At 36.6% G+C, this 18,274-nt stretch overlaps 1 protein-coding gene across 1 annotated transcript in view; it reads right to left on the bottom strand.

The window, feature by feature from the left end:
• LOC117090843 (liprin-alpha-2-like) overlaps positions 1-15,053 on the bottom strand; it is an 89,983-nt gene extending 74,930 nt beyond the window's left edge. The window contains exons 1-2 of the mRNA XM_033223478.1: positions 14,652-15,053; positions 10,153-10,403 (exon numbers count right to left, since the gene is read on the bottom strand). Coding sequence (XP_033079369.1) covers positions 10,153-10,401 — 249 coding nt within the window. The 5' untranslated portion in view covers positions 10,402-10,403; positions 14,652-15,053. The remainder of the gene's footprint in view (positions 1-10,152; positions 10,404-14,651) is intronic.
• Between the last annotated feature and the right edge of the window lie 3,221 nt (positions 15,054-18,274).

Raw genomic sequence — 18,274 nt, 5'->3', positions numbered from 1 at the left:
TAGAAACCATAATTGACCAAAGACGAGATTAAATAAAATGTAGATAGCAACACTATGCCATAAGCATAGAAGCTTACACAGAACAGGCCCTAAAGTATCTGCTGAATAAATAGTAACTATTCATGAAATAGTCACGATTAAACTAATACAGCTAAAATGTTTGCCCTTTATAATGATTAGCAAAATTATACGACAGATTAGAGAGACTATAATTCTTTTGTATTTAAGACAATAGAAAATAGTAAATTCTTTTGTATGTAAGTAAATAGAAATCTCAGAAGTTCACTGGTTTTCCAATGTCACAGGGTTGATTTAGCAAAAGTTGAAACTGAAATCCAAGTGTTCTACTTTCTAGTTAAATACCTTTTCATGTAACCTATACTTTCTAGCTGATAAAAAGGATCTTATAAAGTATGCTCAATGCATAAAAAGGAAAATGTATAGTATTATAAATATCAGACTGGGGATCCTTGAGTAATTAAATTCAGTATAATTATATGAATTCTAATAATCATTTCAAATTTCATTAATAATAATTTGTTTGCCTTAGAAGTAGTCATGATAAATGCTTCCTTTTTTTTTTTTTTTTTTTTTAGACAGAGTTTCGCTCTTGTCACCCAGACTGAAGTGCAATGGCATGATCTCAGCTCACTGCAACCTCCGACTCCTGGGTTCAAGCAATTCTCCTACTTCAGCCTCCCAAGCAGCTGGGATTACAGGTGCCTGGCGCTATGCCCAGCTAAATTTTTTTTGTATTTTTATTAGGGATGGGGTTTCACTGTGTTGGCCAGGCTGGTCTCAAACTCCCAACCTTAGGTGATCTACCCACCTTGGCCTCCCAAAGTGCTGGGATGATAAGCAAGAGCCACTGCACCTGGCCACAAGAAATGCTTTCTATTGTCCATGTCTCTTAAACAGGGTTTCCAGAGTACTTTAATATTTCTTTTAATCTAGATGAACATAACAAGATGAAGAAGAGGGCTCAGGGTAAAAACAAAAGTATGTCATTAATGGGATCCTGGTGAATACCACTTACAAATTGTGTAGTACTGAAGAAGTTACCAAATCTCTCTGTGCCTTGGTTCATTATCTGTAAAATGGGAATAGTAATAATAATGGCGTCATTGGAATGTTTAGAATCTTAATTGAGATGATTCCTCTACCCAGTTTAATGAATAAGCTGAATTTAGTAACCATTTTATCTCCTCTAATTCTCTCAGGTTAAGAAATTAATATGAAACAAAATTTCAGACAGCCATCCTAGCTGGTATGATTAGACAATAAATTATTATCTTTTGTTTTATAATGAAAAAGTCTAGTCTAGACTAATGATTTTATAATTTTGATTTGATATAGGATTATAAAATAGACACAGCCCTAAGGTCCCATCTAACCTAAAGTTTCTCCCCTCACACTTGGTTCAGGCTTACTTCAAGCCCTGAAGTCTGCATTGGAGGGTAGGTGTCTGGTGGTCTCTCTTTACTCTCACGTCACCCACTCACAGCAACTGTTTCTGACCACTTCAGACTCAGGGCCTGTGAAAAAAACTTGGAGGGGAAAGACCACAGTTACATGTGGCTGACCCTTGTATCACCACTGTCTGGGATTTCTGGAATGGCAAATGTGGAAGCAATGACCTTTTTTTCTTCTTCTTCTGGAGTGCATCTGTGGCATTCTCAAAGAACCCCTCTGTCAGTTCTCCTCTCTTGGAATCAATCTTCCAAATTTGTTGCTCATAATTCACCACATTGGAACCTTGGAACCTGGGCTTCTGCGAGTCTACTCACCTATGGGCTTAAGATAACCCTAAGCAAGCTCCCCTTGTGAGGATCGCGGTTGCTCTTCAAACATTGCCAACCTTCTTCTTGACCATGGAGAACCAAGAGGACTTGCTTGCCTTGCCAGTCCTTCATCTGCTACATGGCTGCTTTTAGATTTCAGACTCTATATCCTTTACTCTCTAGAGGAAACCTGTTAGGCTCTCTGAATGTTTTCCTGAAGCTCATCTCACTTGGCTAAGGTGAGCAAGAATTGCTCTCATTTCTCATACATGGAGTGGTAGACTATGTACAACAAACCAACAGCTCTCCAAAACAATTGTACTTCTCTTCTAGCTTTTCCAACTCAATCTTTGTAGAGTTGCAATGTGGAGTTTCAGTTAAGACTAAACTTAACGGGTTGGACTATATCTTAGCATCTCCTGCAAATAAAGTCTTGTGCCTCACTTAATTAGCTTTATCTCCAACAGAGAGAGAGGGAAACACTCCCGTTTTAATATCTAGGTGCTTAAATAAAACACTGAATGGCATAGTGGTAGTGTTCAGAAATGTTAGCTGTTACAATTAATCTTATCTTTATTATTGAACATTTAAGAAGTAACTACATAAGGAAATGCCCACAAGAAAAAAATTGAGAGGAATAAAACAAAATATTTAAGAATTAAGACAGTATGGCATCATGAAAGTTAAAGGGATAAGATTAATTTATCTAGGTTTTGGAGAAGGGTGGTGTCAAATAAAACAAACCTACTACAATTATTAATTGGTTATTGGTGACAGTGAACATTCTGAACAGGGAGTTAGAGTAAAAATCAGACTGCAGTATAGAAGTCGAAAAAATTGAGACAGTGAAAGCAAGTCTGGAGGATAAACTTGGAGAATAAGTTTACAGAAGAAGAAAAAATAAGTTGAAAACTAAGGGGAAACAGAGTCAAGGGACTTTTTTGTTGTCAATTGTACTTGTCATCATTTTAATTTTAAGAAATCTATTTGAACATCTTGCAAAATAGCCAGCTTAGAAAAAAAGTAATTGAAGATACTAGAGACAGAGGGAATAAACAATCAAGAGAGGAGGTAAAAAGGAGTGTTCAAGGATTTAGAGATAAGTATTCATATACTAGAAGGGCAATGCTCAAGATTGGAGAATGTAAGTAAATGAAGACAAGTATGGGTATAGATAAGTGTGTGGGAGGAAAATAATGAGCACTGAAGGACAACATATCTACTAGCCTAGAAAGGGAATGTTATGGAGAATGAAGAGCATGGGAATTTCAACATGAAATAATTAATAGCATGGCTTAACACAAATAATTCAAGGGACATGAAGAATATGAAAGCATCACTAGATTTGCAAAATATTGGTGGCATATACAAGTGTACTTTATTTTAGGAAAACAATGATGATAGAAGCTTGATTGTAAGGGTTTAAAAGGAAAAAGAAGCAATGAGCAATATAGACCATAAGCAGATATCATTTTATTTGGCCAGAAGAAAAAATAACTAGAAGAGAGAAATACACATTAAGAAAATAGGATGGCTATAACAGGAGGTAAAAGATGGAACATCTTTCTCTTTGACAGGTAAGGGATAAAACAATATGCTGGTATTAGGTTTCACAGAACACAAAGGAGCTCAATTCAGTTATAATCTCAGCACAATAGGAAGGGATGTTGTTTGATGTAATCAAGGGACATATGTGACTGGCCATGGTGGAAGTGGAAAATTTAGGAAAATGTAGTTAAGAACTTTTTAAAAAGATAAATCAAAAGACCATTAAAATTTGATAAAGATTAAAGAGAATAAGGATTTTTAGTGCTCTCAATTTGTGCTACTGTTCATTATTACCCAGTAAAATTGTGCAGTTAAGGTTGGCTAAAGATAATGATGATAATATCTACAATGATAATATCAGCAACAATAGCTACATTTAACATTTATTGAGCATGTACTACCTGTGAGGCATTGAATTGACCATTTGACATGTTCCAACTCATTTGTTTCTTATAACAATCTTATGAGGCAGTTTTTATCATTATTTGAAGTAAGCACTTTGACCAAGGTTATTGAGCTAGTAAGTAGCAAGTCCAATTCTACCTAGGTAGTATGCATTCAGAATAAAAGTGCCGTCAGGGCAGAATCTGTTGCTCTCTATAAGATTTACTCAAATAGTTTGAATTTTAGAATGTCAAAAGATATATATGTCCTCCATAAGTAGCCTCTTTTAATTTCTTGTCAAGATGTACACCAACACATCCCAAATTATACATATAAAAAACTGGCATTTTAAAATCCTCAGGGTTTCTGAAGCACATACTCATACCTCTTTTCAATCACTCCTAAGGGTAGATGTCATTTACTCTTTTCAATTAAGGAAAGAGAGTTTGAGACAAATCAAGTGACTTTCCAGTGGTCCTCCAGCTAACAAAGGAAGGAACCCCAATTCAAATTCAGGTCCTCTGACTCAAGTCCAAAGCCTTAGCCATTCAGGACATTACCCATCCCTGACCATTCTTTCTCTTCAATAGTCTTTACATTTCAATTATCTTTTCTAGTTTTCTGGTCACATTTTTATTTCAAATCTCCACACTTCACCAGAAAGTTATCACAATAAGCTTTCTCTAACATGAAAATGACCCAAATGACTCTTTTAGTGACATTTGTGGTAGGTCAGTTGCACTAATAGTCCCAGTGTTTCACTTATAGCCATACCCTTTGCCATGTAATTCTGTTCTGCTTTCCACTCTCTCTGGGTTTGGCCAAGTGACATTGCCAAAAATGACTTATGCAGAAGTTTAATAAGCATCTGCTTATATCCATTGGCTCTTACTCCTCTTCCATGATCATGAGAACCTGCCAGGGCTAGCCCATTGCAAGATTAGACACATGGCATAGAAGTGAATGGCCCCAGTAGACTCAGCCAAGGCCATCCTGGATCAGAATCAGACAACAACCAACTGACATAAAGCTGACACAGCCAACCTTCAGCTAGCCAGTGACATAAAGTTAGTCCAGCCAAGATCAGCCAATTCAAGATCAGCTGAATTCCACAAACCCATATTTTTGTATGTTATTGAGGTTTTTGTGTTGTTATATAGCATTATTTAAGCAATAGATAACTGATAAATATCATGTAATCCATCCAAAATCAAGATTGTAGAATATTTTTTATTCATGATCTGATCATCAGTTCACCCAAAATTCTACAGATTATCCTACAAGGAAATTCCTGTCTTTATTTTGCACCACACATAATAACAGTCTACACTCCACAGCCACCATATAGAACTTTACTTTCATCCCATAACATTTCATCAAACAAATCTTTTTTCATTATTGATTGCCACTTAATTTTTTAAAACAAAACAAACAAGAATCCCCAAAGAGTCTTCTTTGTGCAAAGTAAGGACCCTAAGCCTAGCCTAAGAAGTAGAGCATATGCTGAATTTTGGTTTCCCATATGTCCTTCAGCAAAGTTCTATCTGCGCAACTTTACTACCCCACATGGAATACCTCAGAATCTTTACCAATCTTTTCTCAAAAATACCTCTTTAATATCACTTTCCACATGAAACTTTTTGTAGTGAATCACATATCAACTTCATAATTCAAATACTTTCAGTACTTCTATAATCTTCCAGTGCTATATTTATTTGGGCCCATTTATGTATTTTTTTCCAAGCAACTCTACTCCCTAAACTGTCGAAGAGCCAAACTGTTTTCCCCATCAGCTTTACAAACATACGTAACTATTTAATAATGCACAGTGGACCCTCGATATATGCTAAAAAAAGGTGATGAAAACAAATTTTAAACTTTTACATACGATATTCTGCAATAGGAAGCACATTCCCTTTACCTCTCCTCTAAACATTCTTAACAAGTGCATTAATAATTGACTATTATTCCCCTTGTTCTCAAAAATGTGTAGGATTTTGTCAATACCTAGTAAATTATTCTAATTATCCTAACGATTATTCACATACATGTATAGAAATGATCATCTTTTGGCATTCTGGATAAAACAAATGCAAGCAATTCTATATTTAATGCCTTATACATTAATTAGTTTTTATGTGTCTCATTTTCTTCAATCATCACAAGTTACCCTATAAGCTGTTAGTATTAAACACTTTCTGTAGCATGGAAATCTGAAGTTCTGTCTCAAACTGGTGATGTGCAGTTGGGTCACAGTACAAACCTGATCTTCCTATTTCAAGTTTATTGTTCTTTCTACATCAAAATGCACATATATTTAGTTCTGCATTTACTTTAAAAGCCTTTTTTATGAGTCTAGTACTTTGGCAGTTCGGGGGTTTTGCACTATTGAGATCTCGTTTTCTCAAGGAGCTTACAGTTTAGGTTGGGGAACAGGCACATAAACAGATAATTTGATTACAATATGATAAATGATAAGAATAAGGCACACAGAATGGATGTACTTAGGGTTCAGAAAAGAGTTCCTGAAAGAGATAAACTTTTGGCTAAGATGGGAAATTAACCAGACAAAGACATTGAGGAAGAACATTATAGGTAGAGAGATGAACAAGCATGAAGGAAAAAGAATGGAGTTTGCTGGGACACACCAAACAGTGTCGTATTATTCAAGCATATAATTTGATATATTTACAACACTAGAAATGTTAGGAGATGTAGCAAAGAATTTCAGAGTCAGGTGTCAAGAAAAACAGAAGAGTAGAGAGATCTGAGAATTATTTAAGAGGTACAAAAAGTATGGCCCACTGAAGACTGAATTTAGAGGAGGAAGAAAGCACCAACTATAAGGACTCTTAAGCTGTGTAGGTAAGGAGTTAGAGCACACTTAGGTTGTGAGTTGGAGGTAGATGATAACTGGGTTTGGAGCATGTTGAATCTGAGGTTCTGTGGAACGTTAAAATGGATCTGTGCATTAATAAGTTAGACCATTGAGGGCATAGCTTAGAAACTTCAGGCCTGGAGATGTGGAATGATGTGGAATTATCAGCACCCTTTAAACAGATATACCCAAAGACACAATGAAAAACTAAACAACATGGCTATAAAATAATTTACATGGTTAAAATTGTTAAAAGTTATTGTTGCATTCTTTTATAAAGAAAAAAATGGGAGAGAAAGTGACTAAAGTAAAGCTCCAATCACCAAGACCTAATAGCACTGAATAGGCAATTTAAGACATCTCTGTCATAAGTTTATCTCTGCTTTCAATTCTACCCTGTGTTTGCTGAAATAATTTTCATTTTTCTGTTACTCTAGTGGTTTTCAATTTTACATGTCTTATTTCTGCCTCAAAACTCACATTTATGGTTGTCATTTTCACCTTCCATCTAAATGTCAAATGCAGTGCCACCAAATAATGACACATTATTTATAAAATATTCATAAACTTTCAACGATAGCAATTAATGAAGAATATTCCTCTATTAGTTATAGAAAACTTACAGCCCTAAAGATACAGATTAGGTTATTAAACGCTTTCTTTAAAAAAAAAAAAAGAGGATTATCGCTATCTGAGGACCTGTGGATTTCTAGGGGTACTCAGATATTTATAATAGCAACATACAAATTGATATTGAAAAATATATCCTTAAAGTATTTTTAATTTAGAATAGAACTATAGCCATCTAAATGTATAGGCTCATAATCCCTAATCTATAATTCTAAAATCCACACACTCTGAAATGGATACTTTATTTGTAAACATGTAATGAATTTGATGGGTGGGAAAATCAGACCTATACTTATCATGAGACTATTTATAGTCTTTATTTTTTCAATGCAGTAGGGATATTCATAGAATTCTCTTCAGAAAAATTTCAGAAATATTCAGAAATATGGGTGCTGCCCACAGTCCTTCAGGAATAGTGTTCTATAATATGTTACACACACACAGAAAGAGAGAGAGAGAGAGAGAGAGAGAGAGAATGAGAGAAGAAACTGAGAACAAGAGACAAAGAGAGAGAGAGAATCAGAAAACTTGTGAGCTCCAAAATACAACTGGCCCCAAGGGATTTAGATAAAAGGCTGGGCAGTATATTTAAAAATTAAAACTTAACATTTTAAAGGCAATCATAATTTAGATACTCAATACAACTGAAGAGCTAGAAATAAAACATTTTTTTCTTATACTTTTACAAAGAGATTTACCTCCACAATCAGTTATACAAAGAGATTCACCTCTACAATCAGTTATGTATAAAAATATTTTTCAGTTTTCTCCTTTCTTTCCTAAAGTATCTTGTTCTAGTGCTTTATTTTCACAACATTTTTAAGTAAAATAGTCACCTTTTTTTACAGAAGGGGAAAATTTAAAAATCCAAATTACTTTTAGATGCATTTTGATAAGATTAGGGTTTAAACTGAAAACTTCAAGTTTGAATAAAATATAGATAGACAAATGTAAGCGGGATAAATGCAGAGTCTTACATATAGGATTAGAATCAACTTCCAAGAAGAGTGGAGGGGAAATGGGAACACACTGCAGCATCTATGTAAGTCAATTAGAAACTTCAGTTGACTGCTGCTCCAGTACACATTGAAGGTATGTTGAACTTGTCTCTAAATATCATACTAGTCTAAGCTAATGAAACACTGTATCCAGAAGAAGAAATGATTGCCCCATTTTCCACTTGTCACAGTAGATGAGGAAGAGTGTGACTGGTTCTTGGACCACTTTAACAAGAGAATTAACCAACTCAAATAATCCTCCAAGAGATTAAGTATGATGATGATAGGTCTCGAAATCACCTTATGAAGAGCAATTGCAAAGACTAAAATATCTTCCTTAAAAATATATAATATTTGGTGTAGCTATCATAGCTGCCTTTTGAAATGAGTCAAAACATTTTGTGTGATGACATAAACCATGGTACCAAGAAGTGAGAGTTATTAAAAACATTATTTCATCTCAGCACAAGATAAATTGACTGAAAATGAAAAGGACTGGAACGGCAGTTATTCACATAGGGTTATGGGATTACCTAATCAGGATGCAACAGGGGATTCTTAGTGATCCTTTCCATTTTGAGAGTCATAAATATGTCTATGAGTTAACAGTACAGATAGCTTTAGAATTTTATCAATTTTGAATATATAGTTTTCAATATTTATAAAGATATCTTTGCTACAAGCCATAACTTTGTGAAGAGAATTCAACTCTTTCACATTTAGTGTATTGTTATTTAAGGAGAGGGCCAATCAACCTTGTATTTAAAAGAAAGTTTTAGTTTAATGGGGGTGACTGTTAAAAATCCCATTCATTTTTATGTTTCTTCTCATACCTAAAAGAGGCACAATTATATTATGCTTTTTTCTTTTTTTTTTTGGAGATGGAATCTTGTTCTGTCCCAGGCTGGAGTGCGGTGGCGTGATCTCGGCTCACTGTAACCTCTGCCTCCCCAGGTTCAAGCAATTCTCCTGTCTCAGCCTCCCGAGTAACTGGGACTACAGGCACACGCCACCACGCCCACCTAATTTTTTGTATTTTACTAGAGATGGGGTTTCACCATGTTGCCCAGGCTGGTCTCGAACTCCCGAGCTCAGGCAATCCACCCACCTTGGCCTCCCAAAGTGCTAGGATTACAAGCCTGAGCCACTGCGCCCAGCCTATGCGTTTCTTAAATAAGTAAATTGACTTTAATCATTAACTTTGTATATAAATAGGCTGGCAGTTCTTAAAATATCTTAGATTTTTTTTTTTTTCTGTAAAATACAAAGATTGACAGAAATGTATTTAAACATAGCTAATCTAACAATGTTAAGTTAGTGAGGCTTAACTTTTTTTTTCCCGTTCACCAATCTTCAGAATGTTTTAAAAATAAAAAGAAACCAGTTAAAGTGTTTTTTTTTTTTTTCAAGGGAGAGGATAATATATTAGTAATTTTAGTAATTCCAAGAATTTTAAAGCAGATATTAGGCATTAAAAAAAAAAAGACAAAACAATAGTTGGACACGAGGCTTCCAAAGTACGGTCAAAGACAGACCATACAACTGAAAATGAAAAACACATATTTCCAAATGTCAATCTTATGTTTAAAAGGTAAGAAAGATAAAACGATCTCCACATTCTGGTCATTAAAAGCTGATCAACAAGTGGTTTTCTACCCCACTAAGACACATAAATACAACTTTTAAGAAAGACCGGGTAAGAACTCTTGCTTCTCACACAAGCCTCCAACCACCATTAATAGTCCATGATTTTGTTTGAGGCAAGTTTTCAAGTGAACTAATCATGTATTCCTAAGTTGTTCTCAACAAAATGTGCATATCACTTATGTTAAGTGGAAAAGTAACATTAAGAATGGGAGTAAAGTGAATTTTATTTAAATCTTTTCGAATTTTCAATTACAATAGGAGAAACAAAGGCTACCAGGAAGCATACCTGTGGCAGGGCTGAATTGAGCTGTCTCTGGAGTGAGTCTCGGTCATAGATGACATCCTGAAGTCTCTGTTGGGCAAGTGAGAGGCTTTCCTGGGTCTCCCGAAGGGTGTCTAGAAGACGATCCCTTTCATCTAGCATATTCACCATCAGCTGCTCAAAATGAGAGTCTGAGTCCGAGCCACTGCTTTGGGACCCCCTTTGGCTCATTGGGGTGTCCTCATTAATCGTGGGCATCACTTCACACATCATTGCTTAAAGAAAGTAAGTGGGAAGGAGTCTTAGTAAAGAAATGATTTCCAATAATGTCATTTGGACATCAATTCACTAAATATTTTTCAGCTTATTAGCCTATTTGTCTCTATTTCCCCTACCTGTTGCCCCAAATCCAACCAAGCAAAATGTTTTGACCTCAATGAAATATGATTCATTTACTTCCTTCAGCCTAAGTGCTTTCTCTTTCCATGACATCACATTTGTTCCACCTCCCATATGCAACTTTGTTTCACCTGTTTCTCAAAGTTCATGTTCATGATTTATCCCACCTAATTCAATTTAAATAAACATGTTATTTCCATTATTATTTCATCACCTTTCCTATCTGCAAGTTTACAAATCTCTTAGAGAGAATACCTTTTATGTTACCCTTATTTGTTACTACTGTATATTGTTCATGGCAAGCACAGTGTCTGGCACTTAACGGGTAGGAAGTAAATGACTTTTGAATGACTTAGGTAATTCAATGAATTAATGTTTACTCTTTCTTGTAGAAAATCTACAAATCATTGAGTATTTATTTTATATAATAATCAGCTTTTACTTTGTTTTTTAGTCAACAGTTTTTTTTTTTCAAATTGACTAGTTTTAAGCTTTTTGACATTACATTTTCCATTTTATTACTTTTATATGCTCTCTCCCTGAATTCCTATGTGGTCTACCCAGAGCAGATAAGTAATACTGACTGAATTAGACAAAAATGTTATGAAATAAACTGAGGTATATAAATTTGTTTAGAGTATTATACTCATTATCACACTTAATATTCCTTTTTTCCTGTTAACTGCATAGTGTGGTTTTCATCCAAACAATACAAATTAACACTCTTTCAAATATTCTGCAAAACAGATGTCGTAAATTATATTAGCTAATGTAGTAACTTCACATCTCAGCTGCCAATCACAAGTTCTCCGTCATGAAATAAATGAACTGCTTTCAGAATATTTTAAAATTTGATTTAAAATAGACAAAACACACTTAGGTGCATGGTTGAACAATTATGTGGCATCTTAAAAATCAGAAATTATCTCATTTTCTCTTTCATCCTCTAGCTAATGTTTCAAAGAAAAGTCAAACTCATCTCAGTTTTGGTGGTTGTACTATGGCCAGCAGCTATTAATTAGATGGCTTGGTTTTGCAAAAGGCTAATGTGAAGAAAGGCAGGTTTAGTTGTTGATCCTGAAGCATTTTTTGGTTTTACAATGCAAGGTCAATTAATTTTTCTGCCTACACATTCCTGTCCTTGGGGAAAATATTTCTGGTGATATTTTCAAATAGAATGTCAAGATTTAACAGCTCAATATTTAATTACTTTTTATGTGAGTCTTCATATAAATTGGGCTATTGAGGAGCAAAATTCAATTATCTGTGAATGATCTGGTCAGGGAATCCTGAAAACTAAGAGAAACTTTAAAAAAGTATGTAAGTAATAAAGTATTTTGTGAATGATAACCTATATTAAAAAATTAAGGGGGTCAGTGAATATTAGGAAAATTTTAAATGCTTTGAAGTTTTGCTGATTGCTCATAACACTGAGCTACCTGAAGGCAGGAATTTAATTTGTTCAATTTTGTATGCACACTAAAATATGTAACAGAGTACACACATAAAATGAATATAAGCACACACACCTCAATACCCACACTTGATACTACTTTTACACACTTAATGGATAAAACTGTTTCTTGCATTTGTCTCAATTTGATTTTCATTCAAAGACTATCACAAAGATGGAAAATGCAAACTCTTTTTAACTGCTTCAAACTTTCCTTATATTAATTGAAAAGGAAGTGGAAAACAACAAAAAGTGTTCCAACACATTTGATTATTTAAAACAATTAGTTAGCAGGTCATGCATGAAATATACACACTGAGCAGCTATGTCATTCTGAGAAATAATCACCAGGAGCCAATGTGTTTACTTTTGACATTTAAGGTTAAAACAAAGTACTGGGAGAGCAAATCATAGCAGTGCGACAATTTGTGCCCACTCACAAGATTTAAATTTTAGAGTTACCTAAACCCTAAAAGGTTTAAATTTTAGGGTTACCTGTAGATTTAAATTCTTAAATCTATATTTTAAATTCTTAAATCTATACTTTAAACTATGTCATTCTTGAATGAAAGTTATTAATTCCTTTCCACCCTGAATTACTTAGAACAATTTTAAATTCCAAGGCAAAGCATAACAGCAGTGAATACCCCAGTATAATTTTCACCTGAATATAATATCCTAACAATCCCTCGTTGCTATCATGAGATACTAAACATTCACAAACTTTAGGGTCTTAAATCAACATTAAAGGTAGTCTTAGATTTAGTCAAAAGATGCTATGATTAAAAGTGGCTTAGGGACTTAGAAAGTCTATTAAATCTACACTCAAAAGAACTTGATTTGATTCCACTCCTAAGGCACGTGAACCAGGACAAGTTACTTTACATGTTAAAACTTTAGTTATCTCTTTCATGAAAGAGGGCCAATAAGCTATGCTTAGGAAAGAAAAGAAAAGATCTAATAGGTAATCTGACTGAGAACACACAGCAAAACATATAAAGGGCAATTACAAATGTAAGTATTTATTTCTATTATAAAGTGATCAACATTAATCTTTGTAGAAACAGTATTTTACCTGTATGACTCATTCTGCTGCTCTGTCTAAAGGTTTAATTCTAGTAGATACTTTTGAACTCTTCAAATCCAATTTATAAAAATCAAATTATGCAAAATTTACTTAGGATATAAGATGAATATATGTTGCTTATACCTTATAGTCAATCCAAATGAGTATATCCAAAGTCTTCTTATCAAAATTAGAAAAAAATAGTCTATAAAAAAATAAGGCCACTTTCATGAGCTAGCTTAGTTTATTTCATTAGAATTCAGATTATAACATAAATTACAAAATATTTGAATAATCCTTAAAATGCAGTCTAACATTTCTTAAATGCACATTTTGCACATTTTAAGTATTAAAAGCAATTAAAGATACATATTCAATGTAAGAGTTAAACACCCTTTTAAAGAATGGATGACATCTGAAGCAACTTGCACAGTCCAGAAGGCTATGGTCATTCAATGTCTAGTGCATTTCACCCAGATATATCACTTTTAACTTTTATAATCAGTTTCAACACTAAAAACTGCATTCATCACATAATTTCTGAAAAGCCAAAAAGGGCATCCTAACAATTTGCCTTGATATTTGCCTTTTCATCATTCCCCCCTCCAAGTCAATTCGGTATATAAATTATGTTATCTTCATCTAGATATTGAAGCTTTCCTCCTTAAATTGCTGAAGGTTTTGAAACCTAGACAGAGACATTGTTAATTTTGTTGATAAACAAAAAAGTAATAATAAACCTGATTGGCTTAATTATCCCAGTGCTTAAATTTAGCTGGCAAAATTTTATATCAGGAAAATCAACTCCTTTATTCTTAGCACATAACCTTGACTGTCTTTTAAATTTCTCAGATTTCAAAATAAAAGTTTGAATGCCCACTGGAGTCCTCACTCAAAGGCTCTCAAAATCCAATGTGTTCTTTAGCAATGTATACCATCCAAGCAGTACGTCTTCAGATATGAGAATGCTACAAAAAGCATTTTTTCTTTTTGCTATCAACAAATGACTTTATTTAATCATATCACTAAGATTTCGGCCCTACTAGAGGTAAGAATGTAATTATTCTCTATAGTGCGTTTCTTCTGAAAATATTTAGTCTTAAGAACCATCTCAGCTCCACCTCAGTTAACCCACAAGGAGTAATTCAGTGAGAGAAATCCTAGCTATTGTCTGATTACATTACATGAATATTCTCCCTCCTATTTAACTCTTTGAAAGCCTCTGTCCTCGGGAAATATGATTATCACCTTTAATGGACACATTTTACACTTTCTTTACCCTAGTGCATTTACAGACAGCCAAAGAGCCAGCTTACCCCACACTACTGGACAGTTATCTCTCAGCCACACCCCCCACCACCTTGAAGAAGTTGACTTCATCATTTCCATACTAAAATTGTTCATCCTGCCCAACAGGACACAGTCAAGTAGGCAGGAGGTAGAGAGATAGGAGACGGAGAGGATGAGGTGAAAGCAAAAGACATCTAACAGTAATCAACAAGGAGGAATTTGCATCTCATCTTCCCTGGGGGCGGGGTGGGGCCAGGGAGGTGGTCAAAAAATACAGCGAAAGGAGACAGTAAAACTCAAAGACAGTTTCTGTACCTAATGTCTGTGATTTCGGGTCCTTGCTTCTTCAATTGATCAATGACAACCGCAGTCTCCGGCTTGAGGAGAAGGGAGGCTCACACCCAGCACTCCTGGACCATTTCCCTAGCAACGGGAGGAGAAAGGTAGCTCAGACACACGCGTGCCCCGGCGCCCTCCCGGAACGTGCCCCGGCCGGGTGGCGTGGCAGGAGTTCGGCATCTTCCCGTGGCTCCGTCAGCAGCCAAAAGGAGAAGCGTCCATCGGAAAAATGGCATATTACAAATTTTGCTTTGGGAAGCAGAGCTCGGTTCAGACCATTGTCAAAGGAGGAAAGGGGGAGGCGGCTCTTAAAGCAGCCGCGGCCCCTTTGCCAGAGCAGCCGCAGCTCCCCGCGTGCAGCTGGAGCCCCGGGGCGGAGACCGGGGACCGGAGACTGGGTTTGACTTTCAGAAACTTAACCAAGCGGCGCCGCTCCCTCTCCGCGCCCGGGCCACCCGGGGTGTGTGGGGCGTCCCTCCAAAAGAGATCTTGGAGAAAAGGCGTGAGAAGTATCTGGGAGAGAAGTTCTCCACCCAGTCGTCCCTCCTGGAGCCCCTCTGGAGTTTAAGGCTAACCCTAGGAGTTAGAAACCTAAAGGAAAACGAGTCCCTAGGGATGCAAAAAGCAGGACAGGTCTCCTCCTGGCCTCCAGCCTGTTTCCGCGCTCCTGCGTCTCATTTCACTTAAAGGAGGCGCTTTTTCTCCGGAAAGGCAAGCATCACCCCCCGCCGCCCCCCTCCCTCCGCACTGCTCCCCCCCTCCCCACCACCACCACACACACACCCATTTTTCTCCTCCCAGCCTTTTTGCAAGCCTCTTTGCTCGCTTCAGTTGGCCGGGAGAACCAACCTGCTGGGAGCCGGTGAGGACGCTACAGCATCTTCTCTCCTCACTTGCCTCGTGCGGTGGTTGCTACTCCTCCTCCTCAGTCTCCTCCCCTCCTCCTCCTTGGCAGCCACCACCTCCTCTTCCTCTGGAACAAGGGCTTCCCCTGGAAGCTGCTGCAGTGGTTTCCACCGGCCCTTAAATAAATTCTGAAGTAATCACGTCTTTGCTCTCCTCCTCACGCACACGCGCCCGCGGATACACTCGTCTCCCCCAGAGCCGCTCCCGGGCTGCCGAGGCTCGCTCTGCTCCCAGTGCCCCCTGCGAAGGCAAGGGCCAGGGATGGGCAAAGTAGGAAGGGGGCAGACTCTACCCCGCCTGGGCTTCTTTCACACAATGGGTTCTACAGCCTTCGCTCGTGTCAGTCTGAGCTGGTGGGGATGGGAACGGACTTGGGCACCTTTTGGCTCCCCGGTCTTCTGTGCTTGTCATTTCTTTAAGCAGTTTTCTTCCCACTGGGCCAGGACATGGTAGTCATGGTTGTAGGGACCTAAGCCAATCTAGGGTGTGGCGGCATCTGTCATTTCTCATTACCTCTTCAGTTCTTCTTCATTCATATTGTTTTGGTAATGAGAATTGTATGTTAAGTATTCCGTGACCCGGTAAATTTTAGCTTTGAGCAGAGTCTGGTCTCTCCATCGCGCTCCAGTCCCCCTTGTATCTCCACCTCCCTTTACCTACCCTCTTTTCTTTCTGCTGCTGCTGTCCATTCATACAGACTGAGGAAGCAGGAGACAAAATCAGTACCTACTCTGAGCAGAAAGGGAACGTTTCTGTGAGGGAGAGTCACGAATCCTGGGTTTCGTGAAAATAAAGAGGACATGCGTGAAGGAATTGGAGAAGGATTAAACACTGAATATAATTTGGGGGTTAGTGAAAATATTCTGAGTGTACTACAGCAAATCCAAAAGGCATGTTTTACTTTTGTATAAAGCCAAGAGTCCAAAGTTAACAAAGAACTAGTATGTCAATAACTGTTCACTTAAAATTAACTACAATATCCAAGAAACAATCTTTTTTTCTGGGGGAAGTATTTAATTCAGTTAGCGACTTTAAAGTAGAAAGTGGGGTTAAGCTCATGTATTTACCCCACTTCTAGACTGTTATTTAAATTTTGCAACACAACATAATCCTATAAAAAGTATAAAAATAATATGAAAATTCATTAGATGTCAACTGGAGCACTATTTCTCAGACATAACGTGTATACAGATCATTCATGGATCTTGGTAAATTGTAGATACTGATTCACCAGGAATGGGGTGAAACCTGAAATTCTACCCTTTTAATGACTCCCAGATGATACTACACTTTGAGGAGGAAGGGTCTAGACCACCCAATCAACCCATAATTTGATGTGGCTTAAATACCCCTAACTACAGGAAACTCTTCACCTCACACAATAGCCTAGTCTGTTTTCAGACAAACTTCATATTGTAATAGCTTCAACATACTAATCAGATATCAGTACTCATAAATTTCAGTCTCTAGAACTCTACACAAAATATAAAAATTCCTTATACATGAGAGATATTCTTATTTTTAAATATAGCTATTATATTTATTTGTACAAGAATTCCTCCCTTATTAAACCTTGGTTTGAATTTCCTTGGCAGTCAACATTTGTTAATTACTGACTCAGATGTTCTTACTGTTTCCAAGAAGAGTTTTGATTTCCTTGAGTCTCATTCGTATATCAAATACAAGTTTTAATTGTAAGTATAATCCCCACATACAGTTGGCACAACATAGTTAAAGGCTAACCCATGGTAGTTATCACAGAAAGAAAAACTTTGATAATGGGAGGCAGAAAAAATCAGAAGTTAAAGGATATTTTGGTGAGAAGATGCAGCCTTCATAGTAAATTTCAGCTGAGAAACTCTACATTATCACTGTTAACTTCACTGCAAAGGGTGTAAATAATATATTAAAACTGAGAAAGACTATTTAAAGTAGCAATTTTGCAGAAGGCATTAGGTGAGCCAATTCACCTGAGAGGAGTCACCACCTGCACCAGTTCCTCTTAGTGGCCCTTAAATTTATCATATGAGAGAATCTCCAGAAGGGCTTGTTACAACACAGATTGCTGGGCCCTATTCTTTGAGTTTCTGATTCACTACATCTGATTCATTACATTTCTAATAAGCTCCCACGTGGTACTAATACTGTTAGGTCAGGGATCCCACTCTGAGAACCACTGTGTGGATACGTCTGGAGAATTTTGGGAACAAAAGAAGCACAGAGCAAAAAAAAAAAAAAAAAAGAACTGGTAAATATTTTGTATTAAAAAAAAAATCTCCTATACCAATATAAATCTGACTCTGTTGTTTTTGATGCCCAATCAATTATTAAGATGAGATATGCTTGTCTCCTGAATAGTTAACCAGATTTAAGTAGAAGTAGTGAAAGCCATTATTTGTCTTAGTGCCTAATATCAATCAAAGTAGTCCACACCAGCATATAATATTATAGTAGCCACATGTACTGATGCTTCTTGTTAACACGTTATTTTAAATACGAGTTTTTTTGTCTATACACTCCTGTGGTGGTTAATACTAAAGGTCAACTTGATTGGATTGAAGGATGCAAAGTATTGATGCTGGGTGTGTCTGTGAGGGTGTTGCCAAAGGAGATTAACATTAGAGTCAGTGGACTGGGACAGTAAGCCCCACCCTTAATCTGGATGGGCACCGCATAATCAGCTGATAGTGTAG

Source organism: Trachypithecus francoisi, unplaced genomic scaffold (genome assembly GCF_009764315.1).
Source record: "Trachypithecus francoisi isolate TF-2019V2 unplaced genomic scaffold, Tfra_2.0 Lachesis_group11, whole genome shotgun sequence".
Classification (NCBI taxonomy): Eukaryota; Metazoa; Chordata; class Mammalia; order Primates; family Cercopithecidae; genus Trachypithecus; species Trachypithecus francoisi.
The sequence above is the reverse complement of the archived record's forward strand: the minus strand, read 5'-3'. Positions and strand labels throughout refer to the sequence as shown.